This window comes from Pongo abelii, chromosome 2 (genome assembly GCF_028885655.2).
Source record: "Pongo abelii isolate AG06213 chromosome 2, NHGRI_mPonAbe1-v2.0_pri, whole genome shotgun sequence".
Taxonomy (NCBI): Eukaryota; Metazoa; Chordata; class Mammalia; order Primates; family Hominidae; genus Pongo; species Pongo abelii.
This window is the reverse complement of record NC_085928.1, coordinates 152,514,775-152,540,610: the sequence shown is the minus strand read 5'-3', so window position 1 is coordinate 152,540,610 and position 25,836 is coordinate 152,514,775. Positions and strand designations below refer to the sequence as shown.

At 34.9% G+C, this 25,836-nt stretch overlaps 1 protein-coding gene across 5 annotated transcripts in view; it reads right to left on the bottom strand.

The window, feature by feature from the left end:
• Positions 1-6,100: 6,100 nt before the first annotated feature.
• The window catches only part of U2SURP (U2 snRNP associated SURP domain containing), a 53,724-nt gene continuing 33,988 nt past the window's right edge, over positions 6,101-25,836 (bottom strand). For 4 of the 5 annotated variants that reach the window (XM_024244156.3, XM_063721645.1, XM_063721646.1 and 1 more), the window contains 9 exons: positions 25,272-25,394; positions 24,042-24,198; positions 23,155-23,250; positions 22,396-22,462; positions 18,075-18,234; positions 11,956-12,066; positions 9,181-9,299; positions 7,822-7,998; positions 6,104-6,636 (listed from right to left, as the gene is read on the bottom strand). In XM_024244156.3, coding sequence (XP_024099924.1) covers positions 6,498-6,636; positions 7,822-7,998; positions 9,181-9,299; positions 11,956-12,066; positions 18,075-18,234; positions 22,396-22,462; positions 23,155-23,250; positions 24,042-24,198; positions 25,272-25,394 — 1,149 coding nt within the window. In that variant the 3' untranslated portion in view covers positions 6,104-6,497. 5 annotated transcript variants of the gene reach the window in all.

The window sequence follows — 25,836 nt, the reverse complement described above, 5'->3', positions numbered from 1 at the left end:
CGAAACCATATCAATCATCTAATACCACCCTCATGTAATAAGAATATTTAGAGGCCTAGGTAGCCAAACTATATAGCAAGGTGCTTATTCTTTCCAAAGACAAATGTTTCAGCTATTTGGAGGACGAAATAGTATTTCTAATCAAAGTTGTGCTCTTCCAGATTTACGTTTGTGCAGTTGTGAGAACTCCAAAGAACTTGACGTGTCCTGAGGACATTACTACAAAGCAGTTAATTTCTGAATTGAATTTAAACTGTAATTTCCTTTCCAAATTCCGTATGGTTTGAACTCTATTCTAAAAGTAATTTTAGGGTACATTTCTTATTCTTGAATAATCTGAAAATACAAACTGTAACTTGCAAATATACACAAAACACAGGAGTTCAATTGTACTCGCAATACTAGCCCTCTTCTTAATTCTCTTACAGGATTGTTTTCTGTCCACCCATTTTGTGAAAACTGCATACTGCTGCTCTGCTCTGATAATTGTACAGGTTTTTCTTTTACTTTGAACTTTGACAAAGAATCCAGTGCTTCATCACACTTTATATTATTCTCCAGGCTTTTTCCACATATCCCCTATTTCAGCTGTTCACATTTAGATTTTCCTTTATGGGATTCCTCCTTCCAGGAACTTTGGTTAGGGGGATTCACAATAATAAATGACAACTAATAAAAAGTATATTTTAAAATCCATTTAATAGTTTTTCTCATAAGAGATCAAGAATTAAATGTCATCTAAAACACTGGGAAAGCAGATTATGAAGTGGTATTCCATATGCAATAAATATGCCAACATATCACCAACTTTATTTATAAAATCTGTTAACTGAATACATACAAATCAAGTATAAGGAAATCTTGTAAAGGTATCAGTGCTATGGAATTATAGTGCTATTCTTTATCTTGTTTTAGTTATAAGACGTTCCCACCATTAGTTCTCAGGATTAATGAATATTTATTTAAGTGCCCACTGTATGACAACCCTGTGCCAGTTATGTACATGTGATTTCATCCTTTCAATAACCATTCAAGGTTAATATCCCCTCCTTCTAGGTGATAAAAGGAAATGGCTGATACACAAATCCAAATATGACTCCACGGCCCAGGCCTTTCCTCTTCCTTTGCCATTGTGCCATGCCACATCTCGTTTGAAAATCAAAAGTAAGTTATTTATTCTAAAACAGTTTGACACACTATGTTTCCTAAGGATGAGAGAAAATAACTTGAAAAAAATCAAAAAAGCTATTTTTCCTTTCTCTGTGGCAAAATGAATAATCAGCGAGTTTACTACATGTCAAAATTTTAAGTTTTCTTTTCATCAGGCAATAAATAAAACTAAAAAAGCATTCAAGTATGGTCATCAATAGTACTAATCCACTAAAATTTCAAAATCAGTTTGCTTCAAAAGTATATTTTTTACCCCATGCTATGAAGTGTTGATATCAAAGTACATCATATGTAACCATTAAAGAGAACAGAGAGCACAAAAAGTAGTGAAAATGGTTAAAAAATAAAGTGGAGCAGTTGGCATATACACTTGGTATTACATGTTCTCTTTTGAAGTTTTTACTCAAAATAGAAAATACTAATGAACCATTTGGGCTAAATCATTTTCAAATTCCATAATATGGAAACTTAAAGAAAAAGTGGGCTTTGTAAACGAAACAATATACATGCTATAATATGGATGAACCTCAAGGATATTATGCTAAGTGAAATAAAACAGTCACAAAAAAAGACAAATACTGTATGATTTCACTTATATGTTGTATCTAGAGTAGTCAAATTCAGAAACAGAAAGTAGAATGATGATACTGAGAGACAGGGGAGGAAGAGGGAAATGAGTTGTTTAATGGGTACAGAGTTTCAATTTTGCAAGACAAAAAAAGTTCTGGAAATTGCATAATCATATGAGTATACCTAACACCACTTTGTTAAGAGGTAAATTTTGTTATGAGCATCTTCTCACAGTTAAAATAACTAAATGCCATTTTTTAAAAGGACCCAATGATTTGTTAATGTGACAATGACACCGAAGGTATGTTTTAAAAACAAAGTATTTAGAGATACATGTAAGTGGTTATCTGCATGTTGATGGTATGTAAGGTTCACTGTACTATTTTGCTTTTGTAGAATGTTTAAAATTTTCCTCAATTAAACAGAATAAAATAACTTTTAAAAAAGGGAACCAATAAGGAAATGAACTTTCCTAACCAAGAGAACCATCTAGCATGAAAACATATGATTATAGTTTAAACATGTAAAATGTAACATTTTAGCCATAACTGATAAACATGTCACATCACTTATTTCACTTGAGAGAAAGCTGCTGAAAAACTAATTATTAACTGGGCTTGCATCGGAAAAACAATATGGAGAAAATTACATGGACAGTCTAAGTTTGCTATGAAAACAATGTACTTTTATTAATTAAAAGTCAAAAACAACAAAAGGGAAATTTCACAACCTTTGTTTGCAACTATATAATCTTTATGTAGAAAAACTATAAAGTGACAGTCTGATCTGGAAAGCAGCTCAACAATAAACCTAATCCTTACATTAAAAGTAAGTAAATTATAGAATCAGTTCACCCAAAAGAAATTGTCTTGCTGTAGAATATTTTAGCCCAACCGATTTCAACTATATTATTCTCATTTCTGACAAACTGTCTTTCCTGATATTTCAAATCACCAGAGATGTAACAGACAAGAACCCGTTGAAGTAAAAGAATAAAACACAAATACTCCAAGCACAATTACATGTGACATGATGAGTGCATTTAATCTACAATCTACAAAACTATACAAATTACCAATTATACATATAATCCATTTACATTGAAGCTCCATGAGGTGGTACTGAATAAACACTGAGGCATCAAATTTTCAACAATGGAACAAGGCTCACGGAACAGCAGCACATTCCCACCTTTTAGTCTATCATCACAACACTTCCCCTGGGATTTGTACTTATTTATATATTATCTAAGTCCTAGGAAGTTGGTAACAAAAATTTTAAAAGTCAAAAGGATAATGAATTAAACACTCCCTAAAATCTATTCTAAAACATGCGTGCGAAATATGAAGAGATCAAGCACTTTGTAAATGTGAGATTTTACAGTCACATGTTCCTTTAAACTTATACTAGTATCTTCACTAGTATCTGCACAATTTTCTGTAATTAGGCTTTTCACTAAAACTCAATAGAAGAGGAAAACAAACAAAAAAACCTTATTTTTAAACTGTACAGTCTTAGAAAAGTGGTACTACTTATTTTTAAAACCAACTTTCTCTGCTAAAGAAATCACACTATGTGGTCATCAGAACAGTTTAAGTCACTTTGGCAATACAGAGATTTATTTACCCTTATTTTGAATAACAATAATGATGATGATAAACTATTGTCACGGTCATATAATTTTTCAGAACTTATGCCACCATGGAGGCAAATGTGTACAGAATATTTCTAATAAACCTAAATTTAATCACGGTTAAAATTTCTCAGAAGTATTTTCAAGTGCTCAAGAATATTAAAGTTTGGGGGGAAATACATAAGTCATAAATAAGCAAGTATTCCCTCCAAGATTCACTAATTGGGATAAAAGTCTCAGGGTAAACCCACAAGAATGGTCTGCAATAAAGAAAAATCAGGTCTGTGTAGAGTAATTTCTGCCACCTTTAGCAGAAAAGCCAAAAACATTCTGAGCCAAATAAAAGCATCTTTTGATTCAGGGCCTTTTGTCGTGTTAGTTTTAATTTCTAACTTCTCAACATGTTATAGCTCAGAAATTCCCATATGCTTACTATCTGTAATAAGGAACTATAATGTTAAAGAAAAAATTCAGAGACATGATCATTTTCCATCATAGGTCTGTCTCTCTTTGGTAAGAAACAGATCAAGACTTACTTATTTTCTCTCACCTACAGAAGAGAGGGGAGTTAAATGTCATTCACCTAGTAAACAATCCCTGTGTATAAACATTAAGTTGGACGGTAAAGAGCCTAAGTCATGCCCTTTATAAGAACTGTGGAAAACAACTCTGGCATGTAGCTGTGGCAAAGGACAGTAAGTGTCCACAGATAGAAGATGATCTTTCCTGCAACTGGAAGACCATGCTTATGAACATTCTAGTCAACCTACAGAAATTTTGCTCTGTAACTTGAGTGTCCTTCAGACAAGAAACATGAATAATAAGCTATTATAAAAATATGGTAGAATATCTTCCCCCTTATAAGTCACCAATTTCTGATCCCATTAAACTTTCATAGAATCCATGGGAGTATTAAGTAGGTTTACTCTAGGTAATCTGTCATGAAGTAAAACTGGAAATAACCTATCTAATAATACTATTTGCAATTCAAGAAAAAAAATTCAATACAATCTAGTATGTACATTAACAAACTTCACAGTATATCCTATCAGGCCTAAGAAATCCTCATCCACCCAACCAAAAGAAAGTCAGTTTCACCCACTGTAAGATAAACCATGACACTTGTATCTGGATCCAGAAAAAAAGAACTGCTAAACTCCAATGCAGTAGGAAAAATATTACAAATAAGCACCCAAAACTGGCCTAAAATTTTCTACTCAATCCTGCAGGATGTCTTTTTTTAAAGAGAAATAAGCATCCCTTGCAACTTGACTGGAAAGATTATTACCTGACCAATTATTTCTAAGCCTATACTAGAAACCAGTGTAAGATGGAATGCCAAAATCACCACCAACTCGACACTACCGTTATTTTTGCAAACGAAGGTAGTTATATAAAATTCCATTCTCCCAGGCAATGAGCAGGGGAGAAAAACATGTTACTTTTTAAATGGCTACATTTGTAGGTTTTTGAGTATCAGCACCAAATGTTCACTTTTAATTATTCTGAATAAATTTTTAGGAATTAATGTCTCCTAACAACATGGACTAACAAAACAGTGAATAAGGAAATAACTTTCAAGCAATATTTGCATGCTGAGAAGAACCATTAAGTAAAACAGTGATTGGCTCATTTCCAAAGCTACTGTAGGTGTGCACCGTTTGCAAATAGTATATCTCACTGCTCAGCTAATATAGCTACTCTCCAAACCACGGGTACAGCACATCTTATTTTGTGACTAGGCAAGATTAAGTAAAACAAGTTGAAAAGATTTTTTTAAAAAGCAAGCTAAATCAAAATAATCCATTGTTAGGATAGTTTTCTACCTTCTCTTTTAGGCAGGAAAAAAAAACCCATCAAACCACTGTATGAAGTGCCTACATAAAAAACTGAAATCAAGATTCACAAATAATAGTGTCAGTTCAATTCTACATAACCCTTTATTATATTTATAGCAGTATTATGACCACCAACAGTACACAAGTTTTATTTCTTCCTCATACCGTAGCAAATTTATTTTCATAATAGAGTTCAACTCTGCAGATGGTTTAAATCAACTTTTTGCACCTTGAATTTACAAACCATTAGATACGAAGTTTCCTGAAAAACATTTTATTTTTAAATTTTACTTAAAGCTATAACTAAACCCAAGTCTCTTGGGGGGGGCGGGGGGACCAACTAAGCTGTTTAAACACAAACTTATAAAAAATATTCTGATGCCAGTGTTTGAAAGATAGCCTACAGAAGATTATAAAAGGTCAACGATCATACAAGAGAATTCTATGGCCAAACCTTGTTAGAAAATTTGTTTTACAAATAAACTTCTTTCATAATAGAAGAGGAAATGAAAAGATATTTAATTTCCCCCTAAAAGTAAGTAGTTGCTCAGAACATGGGTTGGATGTATGGAAATCATATTGCTTCTGTGAAAAAATGTTTTATCCAGGCATTCCACTAACAAAACGCCATGCCATATCTACCTAGTCTTTGATATCTGGGTATTAGTATTACCCAAGAGAAACTTATCAAAGAAAATGGTTAGCAAACCACCAAATAGGAGTCTCAGGTCCCTTAATTTGGAGAGTCATCTTAGTAAATATAAAACTTAAGCTACTTGAACACTGGGGCTTATAAAGTGCATCAGGTATAAGAAACACAACAGTAGTGTGAAACTCAGTAGGACTTTAAGGGACTTAATATCACCAGTGGGGCAAAAAAACAACATTATAGTTTTCTGTTCAGATTTTATTTGAAATCTAATTCAAATTGTCAAAGCTACAAAAGGGGGGAAGACATCTGTATTATTTTTGCTAAGTCACAACATCCTAAAACAAAATACTACTACTGTCAGCAGATCCATTATACACATTTCTGATGAAATCCTTTAGAACAATAAAAATTTCATCTTGAGAAATAGCCACAATGAAAGTAATTTACACAATATAAAACAATGACAGATCTACAGATGCAGTTGCTCATGAGTTTACACATGCATACACAAACAAACAAACAAAAAACCCCAGGAATGCTCTTTCATTTGATTTTTTGTTTTTTTAAAAAACAGACCATTCAGGCACAAAACAAATCGCATTTCCAATAAGTGACAGCATCTTAAAAATTTATGTCAGTGTTTGTTTTTCTTTGACTTTTTATGAGACCTGTGTGGAGATCTGGACTGGGATCTGGACTTCTTTCCTGATTTTTTAGGGGATCTAGACCGTGATCGCCTAGACCTTTTAGGTGTCCTTGAACCAGATGGTGATCTAAGGAAACAAACAAAAAAATCCCAGTTGATAAAGTACTCATGTGATCAAAACTGTTTATCCTTAAACTATCGAAAATGATCTTTAACAGAGCACAGGAAAAATCACTGCAATAAGACTACGAACTTCTAAAATTTAAACTCTATTGTACACACACACACACGGATTATTTTGTACTTACTATGCACTGCATCAATGATCATCAGTAGAGCGCTTGTTTGTAAAGACGGATTTCTGTGCCTTATCACTGCTCTACTGAATCAAAATCTCTGAAGGATGGAACTAAGAATCTGCATTTTTAACAAGCTCCCCAAGTGACTGATAACCCCCAAATTTGAACCTTTAATCTACAAGATAAAGTTCAAAGTTGCACGTAAGATCATTCACAAAATTTAAAAAACACAGCAGCTTTGAAGTTTATCATCCTGAAGCAAACAACTACTGCAGTATCATTCAAGGGCATCATTTAAGACATAATTTTGTAAGTGCTGTTCATGAAGGAGTACTCAAACCAATAAAGATACATGTACATATACATACATATATAACACATACATATATATATACAGGTGCCATTTAGAAAAGGAGAAACGTATCTATTCTGTAAAGATTTTACTAAAAATAGTTACAATAATAAAGTATTAGCATACAAAGCAGTTTTAGCTCTCAGAAAAATTCCTCTGTGTATCACCAGATAAACAAAACATTTCTGAACCATTTTTCTGGAACTAAAGGAAAAAAAAAGTACACAAAATACTAAAATACATACTGAAAAAATGGTATTTATGATACGTATTTCCAAAAATTTCTACCCAAGAACTTGCTAATAATATTGCTATGGGGGAAAAATGTGTGTTTCTTTCAGCTTTGACAAAAATCAAATAATATTCTATAGAAACTAAAGAACAGAACGAAAAGTAAAGCAGCTAACCCTATTCCACAGAAAACATTAGATATGATGTTTAAAATTCTTGGCTGGTCCTCACTTGTTGGAAGCCTTCACTTCAGTCATCAAAGAGATTGGGATGAGGAGGTTAGGAGGAATAACCAAAAATGAAAGTGTATCTCTTTGGTTTTCTAAAATCCTTTAAAAAAAAATGTATGCCAACCAAATTATTTTCAAAAGCTGATGAAATGACAAGGAAACTGGTATCTGAAATATTAGCAAAAATGACTTGCATTTACCTTTTGGCTTTTTTGCTAACATCTCTAGGAGAATCTTTGTGAGATGACCTGGACCGTGAGCTCTCTTTATGAGATCTTTCTGAACGCTCTGATCGCTCCGATTTTGGTGATGGGGATTTCACTCGTCTACCACTGCTACTGCGAGATGGGCTGGGGGATGTACTGTGTCGCCTCTTCCTATGGAACAAAGCCCCCAAAACATTCCATAAATGAGCAAAGGATCAGGTATTCATTTTCCTTTACTAAATTAGCTATTAATTGCTACCAGCTTACTCTTTTATTCTAACCATGTAATGTTACTTTTAACAATACTCAAAGTCTTTTGTAACAAGAACAAGTAAGTGTTAAAGATAGGTTGTCAAGAGACAACAACTGAATTCAACTAAATTGGATTTTCTCTTTGCAATAAGAGGTTATTGAAACAACCGGCAAAATCTAATTAAGGTCTCTGGATTAAATATCAGTTTTTAAAAATGTTAATTTTCTAAACTGATATTTTTATTGTGGTTAAATGAATGTGGTTAAGAGAATTGGGCATCATGTTGGCAAATTATTCTTAAATGGTTGGAGGTGGGACAGAAGAGGAAGAATAAAGCAAAAGTAGAAATACTTTAACATTTGGGTAATGTGGGTGAAGGGTAACTATCAATTATACTATTCTTGCAACTTTCCTATAAATCTAAAATTATGTCAAAATAGTAATAAAAGACAAAAAAGTGACAGACTTTTAACCAATTGGCATAACCTGTTATTTGTAACTGTCTGTAGAGTGACTAAGCTAGACTTTTATTTGCAATGGCTTGGTCTTTTTATTAGGAAAACCTCAGTTCAGTTAAGGGAAACAATTTTCTTTACTCAATCAGAGATTTAAGAACCGTGAGAGTAAGACATAAAAACTGAAAGAGAAATGCTTTTGATTAGAATGAAGACTTAAAGTGAGCTATGGCCTATGTATACAATATCCTTTCAAGATAAGACTAAGACTCAAGTTTACAAGTAGCAGCCTCAGCACAGATACTAGAAAAAATGCTAAAATTGGATGCAACAAGGAAGATCTAGCAAGTTGTTTTGTTACTTAAACCTCAGGTTTGATATCTAATACTGTAATTGAATTCTTGCACTGAACTAAGGCTAAGGATACCATATAAACCATGTGAAGGGATGAAGACCCGGTTAACTAAGTCAAGTGCCAACTAAATGCCCCATTTCTCCGCTATTTCTGCCTTCTGCAAGCAGGACCCAAAAAAGTTTATCATGAACAAACACTTCCAGTTTGCTGGCATCAATGATGAAAATATTATAAAACACCACTGCAAATCCTGAAACCAGTATATGCATTAAATATGAGAAATGTTATACCTTTCCTTCCTTGTCGGAGTACACTCATCTTTTTCCTTCTTGTCTTTGGAGCGAGATTCCAATTTTTCTTTATCTTTCTTGTCTCTTTCTCGTTCTCTTTCTAACTCTTTCTCTTTCTCCTGTTATTTTTTATAGAAAATATTAAGTTGTTTAAAAATATCAATGTGGGTTAATTTCATTTATAGAAGAATATTTTCTCTTACAGGAAATAATTTTTTAAATTACTACTTAAGGTACAATACTATTAAAAAAAAAAAAAAATCTACCTCTTCAGGGAAACTAGTCATTTCGTTTGCTTATACTGAATAAAACTAATCCTAGCAACAGCAGCTAAACATTTACTGAGTGCTTACCACAGGCCAAACAACATACTAAACAACTTTCCACAGACCATTTCATGTAATCATTTAAAGCATCCCTAAGAAAATTACTATTATCCTCATTCTAGAGATGAAAATTGAGACTCAGAAAGATTAAGTACCATGTGCGTGGTCACACAGGAGAGTCAGGTCAGAATTTGAGACCAAGCTCTAGAGTCAGAGCTCTTCCCCCACTGTCCCACCTGCCGAAAAATTCAAATCAGAAAAAGCTAACAATGTACTGCCCTTTCCATCATAAGTTACAATAAAATAGTCAGTAAAAGTGATCCCTCTAACTATAAACAAGTTGATTTAATCAAAAAGAGCTCTTACCAAAGAAAAAAGGCTGGAAAAAGAAAATGGTTATTCACAATAATCTTCCATCGAAATTTTATTAGTGGGAAACAAGTACCAATTACACTGCAAATTTTAAATCCTAAATACAAACTGACTACATACATGACTCTACAATCAACCAAAAAAAAAAAACCAAAAAACAAAAAAAAAAAAACAACATATTTGCTTATCCCCAGATGCCACAACTGCCACTTCTCATTTGAAATTCTGATTTTGGTATATAATTAAAGGAGTGGCTACAGACCATAAATCCACACAACTGACTTAGTTCTTCACTAAAAGGAATTTAATTTCTCTATGATTCATATGCATCAAGCAAGCTATGTGACAGCTGATTCTTCTGATTTTTAAAAGGTGAAAAGAACCTATACCAGATGTTGGCAACACTTTTTGTACAGAGCCAGACAGTAAATGCTCTCTGCTTTGTGGGCCACATACAGTCTCTGTCACAACTACTCAACTCTGCCACAGCAGAGTGAAAGCCACCCTACAAAATACCTAAGTCAATGTGCATGGCTGTGGTCTAATACAACTATTTACAGAATCAGGCAAGGACCACATTCCTTCTCTCCAATTATAATCCTAGAGTGCAAAGGAGACTAAAGTGGTAACACAAATATTATGTATTTTGTGCTTGCTACCATCGTAACAGTGAGCATCTCATGGTGTAATCTCCTATGGGGTATAGGTAAGTAGCATCTTATTATTATTTTTTTTTCAGACAGAGTTTTTCACTCTTGTTGCCCAGGCTAGAGTATAATAGCACGATCTCAGCTCACCGCAACCTCCACCTCCCGGGTTCAAGTGATTCTCCTGCCTCAGCCTCCTGAGTAGCTAGGATTACAGGCATGTGCCACCACACCCAGATAATTTTGTATTTTTAGTAGAGACGGGGTTTATCCATGCTGGTCAGGCTGGTCTCAAACTCCTGACCTCAGGTGATTTGCCCACCTCGGCCTCCCAAAGTGCTGGGATTACAGGCGTGAGCAACTGCGCCCAGCCATAAGTAGCATCTTTTACAAAATCTCATTTATCTTTTTTCCAAATATATAGAGTGCAACTTTTAAACAGTGGTGCTGAGCAGACTGACTCCCTCTGGTGATCTGTAGCATGCATTTTCTTGATTGATAATGAAAATGAAAATGATTTCCTGATTGAGATGCCTATTTTATAGGAACCGTATAGCTAAAATACTTATAATGAAGAGTAACAGTAATAATATTAGCTATTATCTAACTCATAATCTTACAAAATTGGGAATATCAACCCAGTTTCAGAGAAAAAGCAGGCTGCAGTGACTTGCCTAGGAGTACACAGCAGAGAGCAAAACTAGCATTCCACAGGTCTGAGCAGCACCACAGGTGCTTTACCAGACTGTTCCCCAACACCAGTTTTGTACATTAACAGCTTTATAGTGATTGTAAGTTCCCTTTTTATGGCTCTTTCCTACTTCACTTTCTATATAATCTCATTATTATTGGTTTTTCTTTTTCTTTTTCTTTTCTTTTTGCAACGACAGTCTCAACAAAATTCCTGGGGTTTCTGGTTCTAAAATTCTCTGCACATGCCTATAAATTTTGTGATGCACGAGAATATAAAGTCCCTCAAACACTCAGAGCTCATCAATGAGGTATTCTACCACTTGCTGTCCCTCCTTGGAAACCATAAGAAATGAAATAAACTTCTCAACACCAGAATTTCCCAAACCCTGCCTCCATCTTTTTCTTTCTGTACCACCTCTCAGGGTTGTTGGTGTCTCACTGTCACAAAATGTGACTTGTCCTGAAGGGTTTTCCAGTTTTGAAAGCATGCTCTTAGCAGAATTAATCTTCTTGTCCACAGGTAATACTCAGAATAAAATACTGTGCTGCTGCCTTTAAGCTCCTTTCCAATCAAAATACTTTTAAAATATCAAATTTCAAATGTTTCTGATTGCCACTAGTATTCAAAATTTATACAAAGGATATAATTTGAAATCATCTTTAGGTATACCAGTATTCTAGGAAGTCAAATAAATAACTTCAAAACATGTGTATTATTGGGTATACTTATTCCTTACTCGTTGAAGAAGTTTATCTCTGTAGTGTTCTACTTGCTCCTGAAAACTCTGGCCTGGTTTTTTAGGTCTTTTCCCAGATTCCAATTCATCCTGAAACTTCATAACTTTGAGCTGTGAAAAAAAAAACATTTTAAAAATAAGGATTTTCATCATTCTAGATTCTCAAGCACTGTTTTGCTTCTTTTCTATAGCAAAGTAGTAACTAATTAGTACTCAGTCAAAATATAACCTCACCTGAAGGCCACTTGTCAGACAAGTCCAACTAGGTAAAAATCAGCTGACCAGATGGGAGCCCTCTCTGGGCATGAGAGGACTCAAAAACTGTGAACCATGCTTCATGGCTGTAAGAACTCACTTATTCTCTCAACACAATTATAACAAATTTGGTATCTGGTTCCCCAAATTAGAAAAGCAAGGTTGCTAAAGACACGCACACTGCCAGCATATGACAGTCAGCATGCAGATAAACATCTTTAAAAAAGAGGCAGGGATGGGAGGTGGGAAGGCTGTGGCATTCTGGTTCAGCTCACGTAAGACCAAACACACAAAGCTGCACACAGTCTGAAGGTTTCACTCACAGTGCAATCACCAGACATCAAAACACAAAGAAAAGGTTAAATCATATTTGGAGGGTACTTTATAAGACAGTAAGAGCAAATACTGATTAAAACAGACCAGGCCGGGCGCAGTGGCTCATGCCTGTAGTCCCAGCACTTTGGGAGGCTGAGGTGGGCGGATCACCTGAGGTCAGGAGATCGAGACCAGCCTGACCAACGTGGAGAAACCCCATCTCTACTAAAAATACAAAATTAGCCAGGCATGGTGGCACATGCCTATAATCCCAACTACTCAGGAGGCTGAGGTAGGAGGATCGCTTGAACCCGGTGGGCGGAGGTTGCGGTGAGCCAAGATGGCACCATTGCACTCCGTGCCTGGGCAACAAGAGCAAATCTCCGTCTAAAATAAAAAAAAAAAAAAAAACCAGACCAGAAAAACTTCCATCTCTTATTACCTATATAAGTGCACAAAGGTATTTTACAAGATATTCATTGCAGCATTGTTTGTAAAAACAGACCACCTACATGTTTACCCAGAGATTTCTGGCTAATACACCTCCACACAAACAAATACATATACTTATATATTGGCAATGGATAAAGATCTGAAAAAACTAGTAAAATCAGTTACAGGGAGAGGAAAAACCTGCAATAAGTGAGCTTAATTTTACTTTTTATTCTGGAGATATAAGTATCTTAAAATTTTGTACTACATAAAAATAGTAAAAAGAATAAATTCATGATTTATTTTGAATTTAAAAATAAAAATTTCACAAAGTGGTTAAAATAAAAACTACCCTAAGGCTTAAAGGAGCTTAAATTATCCAAAAAATTTACAAGGGTGAAAATACCTTCTTCTTGAATTCTACGGGAGGACAAATAAGGTGAAAAGTATGAGGACCTGGAAGATCCTCCAAGTGGTAGAAAGCACATGGATCTTGGATGATACCACTGGGCTGCCAATCTGCTCAATATTGTTCCACTCAAAGAGAAAGAGGAAGCATTCTTGTCCCATGAAATTACTGTAAATGCTAACATTTTATCCTATTTTATTCAGACATTGATATATCCTTTAAACGGACTAAATGCTGCTATAGCATTTTATTTATACTTCAAAAACAAGACTTCATTTGCTTTTTACCCCCCTTTATTATAAATTAGTCTTTACCATTTCTCCCCATTCCAAGTGGTATTTTCTTTCTTTCTTTTTTTTTTTTTTGAGATGGAGTCTTACTCTGTCGCCCAGACTGGAGAGTGTAGTGGCACAATCTCGGCTCACTGCAACCTCCACCTCCCAGGTTCAAGCAATTCTCCTGCCTCAGCTTCCCAAGTAGCTGGGATTACAGGCGCACGCCACCAAGCCTAATTTTTGAATCTTTTTTTTTTTTGTAGCAGAGACAGGGTTTCGCCATGTTGGCCAGGTTGGTCTCGAACTGCTGACCTCAGGTGATGCATCAGCTTGGCCTCCCAAAGTGCTGGGATTACAGGCGTGAGCCGCCATGCCCGGCCCCAAGTGGCATTTTCACTATTTTTGACTTCATGAATGTTTCTTATGCATTCTCCAATTTTGTCCTTTTTCCATCTATTTTCACTTTTTTTTTAATTAATTATTTTTTGAGACGGTGTCTCACGCTGTCACCCAGGCACACTGCAACCTTGGCGCACTGCAACCTCTGCCTCCCAGTCTCCCAGGTTCAAGCGATTCTCCTGCCTCAGCCTCCATGCCTAATTTTTGTATTTTTAGTACTGACAGGGTTTCACCATGTTGGCCAGGCTGGTCTCAAACTCCTGACTTCAAGTAATCCGCCCACCTCGGCCTCCCAAAGTGTGGGATTTCAGACATATTTTTACTTCTATAATCAGGGTCTTTTATAATCAGAGCTTTGATATTCTCTCCTTCTCTTCTTTCAAAGCTCTCTAAAAGTCTACATTTTTCGTGTGTTTTAATCATGACTGCATTTAAAAAGATAAGATGTAAGGCTGAGAAAGCAAGGGGGTGGGGTGGGCAACATAAATAGCTAAGTTCATCACTGTGTGAAGCCTCTCGTGACCAAGATGACTCTTCCACAGAATATATTTGTAGTAAATCAGTTTGGGTTAGAAAGAGTCAAACAACAGACCCAAATGTTACTTAGGGGAGAGAAGGGATTCCTAAGATAATCATTTTAAAAATCACTATACAATCCCTACTTATAGTTCCTGCTGATATAGTCTAACTGATGCTCAAGCACAAGTCCAAGACACACAGAAAACAGATGATCAAGGGTCTCAACACAAAAGGAAGTGGCCCATGCAATGGCTTGTTAACCATCCATCCCTTATTGCCTTCAGGCAACAGACAGGTATCACCTTCCAACTCAACTGTTCACTCTTTCCTCAGGGACCAGGACAGAAAGTGATCCCTCTCTTCCAACAAGACAGAAGACCCTCCACTTGGTTCCCCACCCACTATTCTACTCTTCCAACCTTGTTGGTAGAAATGGGGACAACAGTAGAATAAGAAAAGGTAACTCCAGCCTAGGCACTGCTCTCAGTGGTATCTGAAAGATTAAGAACTGGCTTCTGGCCACCACAGCATCATATAGCTACAAGATTTTTGTGTTTTTACAAAGGATGTTAGTATTTTATAACACGAATCATTTGGTTTTTATTTATTCCATGCTAAAAAATGTTCAGCTATAGGTATCTTTATTAGGACACACGTGGGGATGCAAAATTACAGTATATATACTATAGAATATAATAGAACTAATTGGAGACACTAATTTAGAACTTTATTCTTTATTTAATGGTTCTCCAATAAAAGGGTTAGTACTCACTGGATTCTAAATCTCAAAATGGATATCCAAATTTAGGGGCAGAGAAGACAGCTAGTTGTGAAAAGCCCTGGGATAAAGCTCATGAGCTCCGAGTTCTAGTCCAAGTTTGCCACCTGCTGTGGAACTTTATTCCATATGACTAAATCTCTCAGAGGAAATACAGAAGATTAGATAATTCTAAGATGAAGCCAAGATACACATTTTAAAATCAGGACTTAGTTCATGGTCCAAATCCCAGAAAGACAACTAAGTTGTGAGAGGCAGTCACTATGAAAGCAGGAGAAATAATCACTGAATACATAAAGGACAGGCCAGATTACAAAAGAGCACATGAGGTATGGAAATGTATGCATATATGTGTGCAATGTGTATGCATGTGTATCGCATATATACATATACAAGGTGGAAAGAATAAGGTTTGTAAAAACCACCTAAGTTAACAAGCTAAGTTACATGCTTTCCTCTCTTTAAGTTAATAAGGAAATAGAATATTCTAAACAGTTGGGGCATTTATATGAGGGAATAGCTTGTATTATCAAGAAAATATATTTTTATTTAACTCAAGTCTGTTTCTACTCCAGCAGTTTTCATCAGGTCAGAAAGGCAGAGCTTTTTTTTTTTTTTTTTTTTTTTTTTTTTTGACGGAGTCTCAGTCTGTCACCCAGGCTGCAGTGCAGTGGCGTGATCTCGGCTCACTGCAAGCTCCGCCTCCCGGGTCCACACCATTCTCCTGCCTCAGCCTCTCCAGTAGCTGGGACTACGGGTGCCCGCCACCACGCCCGGCAAATTTTTTTTTGTATTTTTAGTAGAGACAGGGTTTCACCGTGTTAGCCAGGATAGTCTCGATCTCCTGACCTCGTGATTCACCTGCCTCAGTCTCCCAAAGTGCTGGGATTACAGGCATGAGCCACCGCGCCTGGCCAAGGCAGAGCTTCTTATAAGGTGAGAGAAGTAAAAGAGGAGCATGTGTAGGTTGAAAAGGTGCACAGGTGAGTGTGTTCACTGACACACATCTTATTCCCCTAAAAATCATATTTAAAATGTATATGAATACATCCCAGGAAAAAATAAATCAACTAATCAACTCTGAAAATCCTTCATCTCTACTTAAAAATGACACCACGCTGACTCTACATAAGGTTAAAACAAAATGCTGTCTGTTTACTTTCAGTTTGGTGATGTCTGACAAAGAGGTGGGCAAGAACTTGTATCAGCCCAACAGTGACTATGTGGAGAAGTGACAATGAGGTAACTAATGTGATAGGTATCATAAGTTAGTAAGGGAGACAGTACTGACCTACAGTAGGCATTCAAAAATACTGTTCAATGAATGCATACAGTATGAAAATTCACTCTCATACACTCTTTAGAGGTTTGAGACTGATTGCTAAACTACTGCTAGCATTTACTGGGAATATTTCATCCCCTTGAAGGCATTACAAAGCCCTTCTCTGAGATGTCTGAATAGCCTTGGACAAAACAAAAGGCATTTAAAAAGGAGAGGGTGAGACCAGCCTGGACAACAGGTGAGACCTCATCTCTATTCAAAAAAAAAAAAATTAGTCAGGCTTGGTGGTGCACATCTGTAGTCCCAGCTACTCCAGAGGCTGACATGGGAGAATCTCTTGAGCCTGGTAGTTTGATGTTGCAGTGAGCTATGGTCACACAACTGCACTCCAGCCTGGTCAACAGAAAGAAACCCTGTCTCAAAAGGAAAAAAAAAAAAAAAAAAGGAGAGGGGAGAGGGGAAAAGGGAAAGGGAGGGAAATGTCTGCCTGAGATAGTCTGGGCTCTTCTATACATTTCCCCATCTTTTAGTATTAAGACCCACTCAATGTCTATTCTCCTTCATATGGTACAGATATTAAAAATGAGCCTAATAAAATGTAAACATAACAGAATATGCCAGAAAACATTTTACTTTTTGCTAGTTACATACTATGAACACTCAAAATGAAATGGATTTCTCGCCAGGTGTGGTGGCTGACACCTGTAATCCCAGCACTTTGGGAGGCCGAGGTGGGTGGATCATTAGGTCAGGAGATCAAGACCACCCTGGCTAACACGGTGAATCCCTGTCTCTACTAAAAAAAAAATACAAAAAAATGAGCCAGGCATGGTGGCTACTCCGGAGGCTGAGGCAGGCGAATGGTGTGAACCCAGGAGGCAGAGCTTGCAGTGAGCCGAGATCGCGCCACCGCACTCCAGCCTGGGTGACAGTGCGAGACTCCGTCTCAAAAAAAAAAAAAAAAATGATTTCTTACAGTACATAACACATAATGTATTACATATGTATATACATATAATCTATACATTAGAATCCATTTCTTCAGAGGATCTCCTATGTGCCATGTATTAGAGATACAATGATGAAGAGAAAACAGACATGGTATTTTCCCTTCATGGAAAGTGCAGCCTAATGGGGAAGACAGACATTAAATAAGCAAGCAAGCAAGTAAGCAAACAAACAAAATACACATTCACATACATACCCCATAATACATACAAAATCACACAGAAATAAATAGGAAGAAGCAAGTAAGTCCAAAAGGGTAAGAAAAGGCTACTGTGAGTGAATAGATGGTTGAACTAAGAGGCCTGAAGAAAAGTCACCTGGTATGAAGAGTTCTAAGCAGAGAGAGGGAACAGTACATACTAAGGTACAAAGCAAAGAGGCAACTTAGTTTGGTGGAGAAAGTGAAAAGCCAATAAAGTGTAATTTAAGTTTCACTGCAACACCAACCTCAATTTCACGAAGTTTGGCTCGTTTTTCCTCACTCATTTCAGAGTACTTAGAGAATTTAGACTCAGTCATTTCTTCTTTGATTGGATTAGAGTACAAATGATGCTCTTCAGATTTGGAACTTTGAGTATCTTCTTCATCTTCACTTTCTTCTTCTTGACTTTAGAAACAAGCAGAATACATTGTATGTCAAGGCAGCAAGAGAGTACCATATTTTACAGTCCACCTATTTTATTTTTCATTGTCTTAGAGCTTAGATAACATAGCTAAAACATAATAGGACAATTCATACCTCAAGCATCTTTTGCAAAATATTTGATCAATATTTTATAGACAATTTTATAAAACACTTCTTTCCTCCACAGAATATGTGTGAGCTTCAACATAAGCATACTTTAATAAATTCTGCTTATGTTGTTATCTGTGTGCCTTCCATTTGCAACAAACTTTCCTTGCAGCAGTTAAATGAAATGAATAATCAAGTTTCTGCATACTTCACAGTTCACAGTGATTTCAAGAAGCTTTATGTTTTCCATTCCTGAGTTATTTCACTCATATTGTGAGCAACAATATTCACAAATATTCTATGTTCTCATTTATAAGTGAAAGTTAAGCTATAAGGATGTAAAGGCATAAGAATAATACAATGGACTTCTGGGACATGGAAGGATGGGAGGGGGATGAGGGATAAAAGACTATATATTGGGTACAGTGTACATTGTTCAGGTGATAGGTGCACCAAAATCTCAGTAATCACCACTAAATAATATATCCATGTAACCCAAAACCACCTGTACCCCAAAAACTTTTAAAATGAAAATTTAAAAAAAAATAAAAAAAGCTGTATGTGTGCCTTTAGTAACTTCAGCAGAGCCTATAATCAATCTAGAAAATACATGAGCTTGAGTCACAGAGTTACTATGAAATAATCAATACAGCTGGTAAAGACCTTATCTGATTAGCACATAACCTTAATAATAAAGCAATGTATGCATTTTATATATTAGCAAATACTGGTATTCACATTTTAGCTGATTCTGAAAGTTGCACTGGTTCCGGGTCAGACAAGAAAATAAAAACCTGAGAGACTATCATGAGTAAGTCACTTAGGATACACAGAAGAAAAATTCTCCTGTCCTTCCAGAAGCAGTCTAGTGGAAACACAAACAGGCAACTATGTGTAAAGCTGGTCATCAATGCTAGTACAGGATTAACCAAATGTTCTTGAAGCACAAAGAACGAATGGTTTAAAAAAAAAAAATAATACTTTACATTCTGGGACTGGGTTGTGTGTGTGTGTATATTATTGGCAAATAAATCTGGGCAAAACAAGATACCCATATACAAACAAACTCAGAATGTTTATATATATACAAACAAAATTCCTTACAAACAATGTTGACTGTGATAACATTACTGGCATAACCTAGAACAAACGCTGTTTTGCCTTTAATACTTGAACCTCGCAAGCCCTTCTATGTTGGTATTTGGGTACTAAGGACATTCTACGATGAGCAGAAAGATTCCTTTTAATATACATGTAGAATTGTTCTTAATAATGTAAAAACAGTTATAATCAAATTCTTTCCAAATAAAATTTAATTAAAGTCTTATGTAATAAGACCTTCATTGTATGAGAGAAAAATTTACACCACGCAGATAAAAAGAAAGGCTGTCAATTCAGAATCAGAAAAGATATGGTACTGAGAAAACTCTGATACTAGATTTTAAATTTCTCAACCAAAGGTCCTTTCTAGACATTACTAAAATATTTTACTAACTTCATCTTCAGAACCACACAAATCATTAATATCACCATACAGGTACAACTCAATACAATATTAGCTAAGGAAAAAAAAAGTCCAAACCAACAGTTTAAAAATACTCTTCTTGAAAAAAAAGTTTTACTTAATATTTCTCATTAATTTGTCATAAATTTCCTAAATACAGTTCTTAGTTAAATTTTTTAAAACACAAGAATTTCCTGTTTTATGGTATGCAAAATTATACAAGTGTTTCAGATGCTTTTAGATTGAAGTGTATGTGTGTCTATGTAAACAGGGATGTTTACTGAAGAATTATTCTAGAAGGCTCAATAAGGATGTGACTGTTAAACTGAGTCACAGTTACTATGAAACAATAATACAGCAGATATTGATTACTTAACCAAATCTAGCCTGTAAAATTTTTTCTGATTTTTTTTTTGCAATTTCAAATATTCTTTGGTAAATATCCTTGTATGTTTACCAAAATGTTTGCTTTCAATCATAGATGAATACAGAACAGGTAAACAGATTAAAATGGCATAATACCAATGACATTGAATGAAAAACGTGTCACAGAATCGTATATACAGTAATATTACATCATTTATGTTTAATAGTTATGCATGTTTTTATACACATAGAAAGGGTCTAGATGGCTGAACATTAAACATTTAACCATATTACTTAAGACTTTTTAAATGAGCTCTATTCATGATTTAAAATATGTAAATACTTTAAATTGCTATTATAATTTTTTCAAGGCTTAAGCAGTTTTTCTAAACTGGTTTTGGCCTTAGCTTTTAGCCACAATTCGAGGTTCAAATCTTATCACAGTTTCTTCCTCTTGTTCTTTTTTTAAAAAGACATGCAAATTCAAGATTCTAAATCCACACAGTATTCAATACAAATGAAGTTGCTTTTTGTAACTTTTCTCCAAAACATGCTTTAAAAATCACATTTCTGCCACGAATCACAATATTGCCACAAAATATAATTATTACTAGTTACAACATCAGCCTTAAGTAAAAAGGCATTTAGGATTCAGCCACTAGAGAGTAGTAGTGAGGCATGAGAAAATTTCAAGGATCACAAGCTACGCAAAAGCTTTTTTTCCTTGCTTTGTACTTCGTTATTTTTACATTATCATGATTTACCTGAAATTCCTAAGAAAAATGAAAAATCTAAAATTATACTTCTAGTGATCCAGGCTTCCATCAATGAATGAGTATTCCAACATCAATGCTAAAATGTACTCATATTCCAAACATTAACACAAATATCAGTTTTATGCCAAAAAAACTAATACCTTTAGAAATAAAACTAATAGAACAATACTTTTTTCAGTTCAATGGCTTTTCTACCCTTCCTTCTCCCTAAATTAAATAATTATTCTATGAGTACATATACTACTTTTAAAGCAGTGATTCTAAAATGGTAAGATGTTACTAATCATAGGATCACGAACATAAAAAGGGTTCAGAAAACCACTGTTTTAAAGCAAACTGAACTAAACTGTTCTCAATTCGTGTATTCCTAAACAGCCTCAGATAGGTATTTCCATTAGCAAGCCACATCTACATTATGTAAATATTTTGTCATCATCACTGCTGACTTGTTCTAATCACACCAACATTTCTGGAAAAACATCATTGTAGACAAGTTTTCACCACCGTATCTAACTGTGTTTCTATAGCCTGCTGATTGATCACATTTTCCCAACAATCCAAATGCCCATTTATTAAATCCACACAAATGCCCATATTGTGCAAGGACACACAGGGGTTTTCTCTTTGTTCCCACTTCCATTGGAGAACAATAGAAGAACGCAAAATTTTTAAAGACAGTAACCTGTGCTTTGTGTTTGTGATACCATCTCTTCCTACTCATTAAAAAAAATAAATAAATAAAAATAAATAAAAATAAACTCCCTTTGCAATGATTTTAAAAAGTGTCAAGCACTTCCTAAAAACTACCAATACAGACTTGCAGGAGAATCTGAGAGCAGAGATTCCTACAATCACACAGTGTCAAATACGAAAACAATTTTGGGGTGATTATCAAACAGCAAAATCAAAATTATTATTTCTCTATATTTCAAAAGAAAAGATTTTTTTCCTTTGTATTCATTCTTAGTTCTTCTGAAAGGTTTATATTTAAATAACACAATGGCCATAATGCAATCTTTTCCTTAGAATGTACAATCCAAAAGGAGTATAACCTTTCCTATTCACATTTTAAAAACCACTTTTTGTGGAGCCCAAAACAATATTTGATGGCAAAGGTTTGAAAAAAATGCAGTTGACCAATTAGTAACTACAAAGTGAGAATATAACCTGGCGTAGAAAGCTCAAAAGCAAAATGAAACCAGATCCATCAAGACCAGAAAACAAAAGCTCTTTATTCACTGGAAAACCAATGGAGAACTAAAAATGATCCTCTCCCAAATTTTTTTAAGAGTGAAGTTTTCCACTTCACTATTATTTCAACTATATCTCTTAATGAAAAGGGGAGTGTATATGAACAAGAAACAGTATATTCAAAACTTAGATTCTTACTTTTGATTTTCTTCTTCTTCTGATTCTTCATGCTGGTCAAATAATTCCCATTTAGAAGTTGTAACAGCTGAATGGAAGGAAAAGGAGGATGTAATTCCATGAGGTAAACTAGCATTTTTTCAGTAGTACAGTGGAAGCTCAAGCTTCAGAATTGAAAAGTTTATATTACAGAAGTTTTCTTAATCTTTGTTTATCAATTCTCTAAATAGCTATTTCTATATGCCAAATCTCTTTCCTCACACCTACTATATAATTCAAATTCATGAAGTGACGAATAATGTCATCCTTATTTCTGTGTTGAATATTAAGATTTATTTCATTAGAACCTACAAATAGCAACAATTACAGATTATTAGCACTAGGATACAGGTCTAAGTAAGTGTGAAAGACAGGTCTAAATGGCATCTAATCAGTCTAGCATTATGGGAGGGTCAAAGCTTGGTTTCTATGAAACTGACCTCTATGTAGATTTCTACGTAGGTACAGCTTCCCATCTACATTTGCTACTAAAATGCCTTAACCTGAAAGGTTTTCAGGGATATCTCATTACTCTCAAAGCTTCCAAACTGAAGGACCTAAGAAAATTGTAACAGCAACACCAATCATAATAAAAGTGTACATTAGACACAAAACATGATAACATTGAGTATTAAGGTTAAAACGTGTTATAAAACATAAAAGGAAAACATATATACAAGCACACCAATAATTAACGTACAAGTACTTAATTTAAAAAATATTTATTTTACTTTTACTCACCCTGTGCTTCCAATTCAGATTCATCCACAGCTTCCCATTTTGATGGGGCAACTTTAAATATAGGCTCATTCTTCTTTGAGTCTTCAGTTGCATCCACTATTAGGGAAAGATAAGTCATTAACCCCGACGACTAGCAGATGACCCGAAGTATTACGTTCATGGGTATTCACCATATTATTCACAAGCAAAGTAAAATAAGGACACAGATGGACAAACAGTAATACTAAGAACAAGGACTATGACTAAACCAATTCTCTGCATCTGAGGGCAATATTTTTAACAGTATATACATACTTAACAGTATATATATATCAATTCAGAAAATACAGGTTAGTAATATATTAAGCAAGTGAAGAAGTTGAGAAGTAAAACAAATCTTTAATACCTTTACCTAATCTCTAAAATATAAAACTGCATACATTATTCAATATTTAAACATATAATTCAAATGTACCAAAGAGCTGTCTACAGTTCCTATTTTCAACATGATTTTAGGCAGCTAGGAAAACTGAAGTTGTAAGTTAGAAAAACTAATAAAAACTGATAAAACCAGGTACCTAGGATTATGCATAATTGAGCACAAGATTTTGCCTATAATTTCCTGACAAGACAAAAAGAGAAACTTGCTACTATTATAGGAGGCTGATTGTCCCAGCAAAGAAATGTGACCAGAAAAAAATGCTTCTTCTTGGCCTTTTATATACATAGCATACAAATAAAGGTATTACTGGGTATATGAATTTTGAAAACATCAGAAATAGAAAAGTTAATAACTTGATACGTTCATGAGAAACTATAACCTTTTTCCATATCAGCATGTATGGAAATTAGAGTTTTGGTCACCAAACGTATTAGCTAGATTTAATCAGTTTGAAATTTGAACTTACAAGGCACTCCATCAAGATCATCATCAAGACTTTTTATAGGGACTCCATCAAGATCATCGATGGGAGTAGCATCAATAGGAATTCCATCTACATCTTCCAGAGGTGCACCATCAAGCTCTTCCTCGATGGGGGCACCATCAAGGTCATCTGGAACATCCTATGGAAATGTGTACTATTATAACATTTTCCTTTGCTTACTGAAGTCACATTGCTCATAAGATTAATTTGTAATCCAGTACAAGCCAACATACCTGGATACCCATAATCCGAGGTACAATGTAAGAACATATTCTATCATCCAGTTTGCTAAAGAAGCAGTTAGTTGTGCATTTATCTAATATTTACCAAGTGCTCACTGGTGCTGGGTACCATGTGAGGCAATGATGAGCAAAAACAAGTTTGGTCCCCGTTATAAAGCCTGGTAAAGGTTTTTGTTGTTGTTTTTTTTTGGGGGTGGGGGGAACCAGGAAATCAGATCATCACAACAATATATATTTATCTGTAACTATGGTAACTGCTACAGCAAAAGGGCATATCATACTATTAGCATACTAAGTTTCACTAAAAGAGGTCAGAGAAGGCTCTCTAAGGTTATGTTTGAGCTGAGATCTGAAGGATCTCAGCTGAAGATAAGTCCCAGAAAGAGGGAAGGACATGTACAAAGGCCAATGGTAGGTGGAAACACACATTTAAGAAACTGAAACAAGGACCATGTGGGTTGCAACAGTAAGGCCAATTAGGAAGATCCTGCAGGAGTGAAAGTGAAAACATAATAGCTTGACTAGCATGGCAGAATTAAACATTAAGGATTCAGTAATTATTTAGGAGGTTAAAAAAAAAAAAAACAGAATGGTGATGTATATCTGCTACCATGTGATGCATCTTTTCATGCACATATTTTACTTATATAGCTATCTTTAACAAAATAAAGTCATGCTATACATATTGCTCTATTAACTTGTTTTTTCTATTAACAATATATCATAACTCTTATATCATTAAATAAAAAAACTACTCACCAATTTTCACATAAGGACACAAGACAGAGAATTCCTGTTATATGTAATTTTGACTCCTGGGTTCCAGCAATAAAAATCCACTACTTAATGGTAAGCAATAGATATTTTTCACAAAGAAATGTACCTCACATATGTAACACAGCACAACTCCAAGAAACCTCCACCCCAGAAACGAATTTTAAAAACAACCAGACAAATACAGACTGCCTACCTCTGTTTCCTTTTCTTCAATAATATTTACAAGTCCTAAGAAAATATTTTGTAGTTTGATCAAAAATGGTTCTGGATAAATTGCCCAATCTTCCCATGCTCTGAAGCAAGTCATTACCCGTTGCTAAAGAAATAGGAAACAGACAACAAACTTTTATTTTGGGCTATATGTCTCAAATTTCAGTTCATGAGAATGATCATTAAGATTTGCTAAATTTGCCTTTAAACTGACATTTTTTAAAGAAAATAACTATATATCATTACCATATTTTTTTAAAGAAAAAAATCAATGTCACCTTCTAATTAAAAGGAAAAAAACCCCTAAAAATAAATATAATGAAAAATAAACAGTAACTATTTGCTCTTTACCACCTAAGGTCAGCTCCCATACCATTAGTACTACCCATGAGCCACATTCCAGAAACACTTACATAGAAACTTCTGAAAACTGGAAACCAAAGTAGCCAAGTTTTGACCTGAATCCCTTATGGTCCAATAAAGTACTTCCTAATTCTGGCTAATACTTTACTCTGTATCTTCCTGAAACTTTTCTTTAAATTCTAACT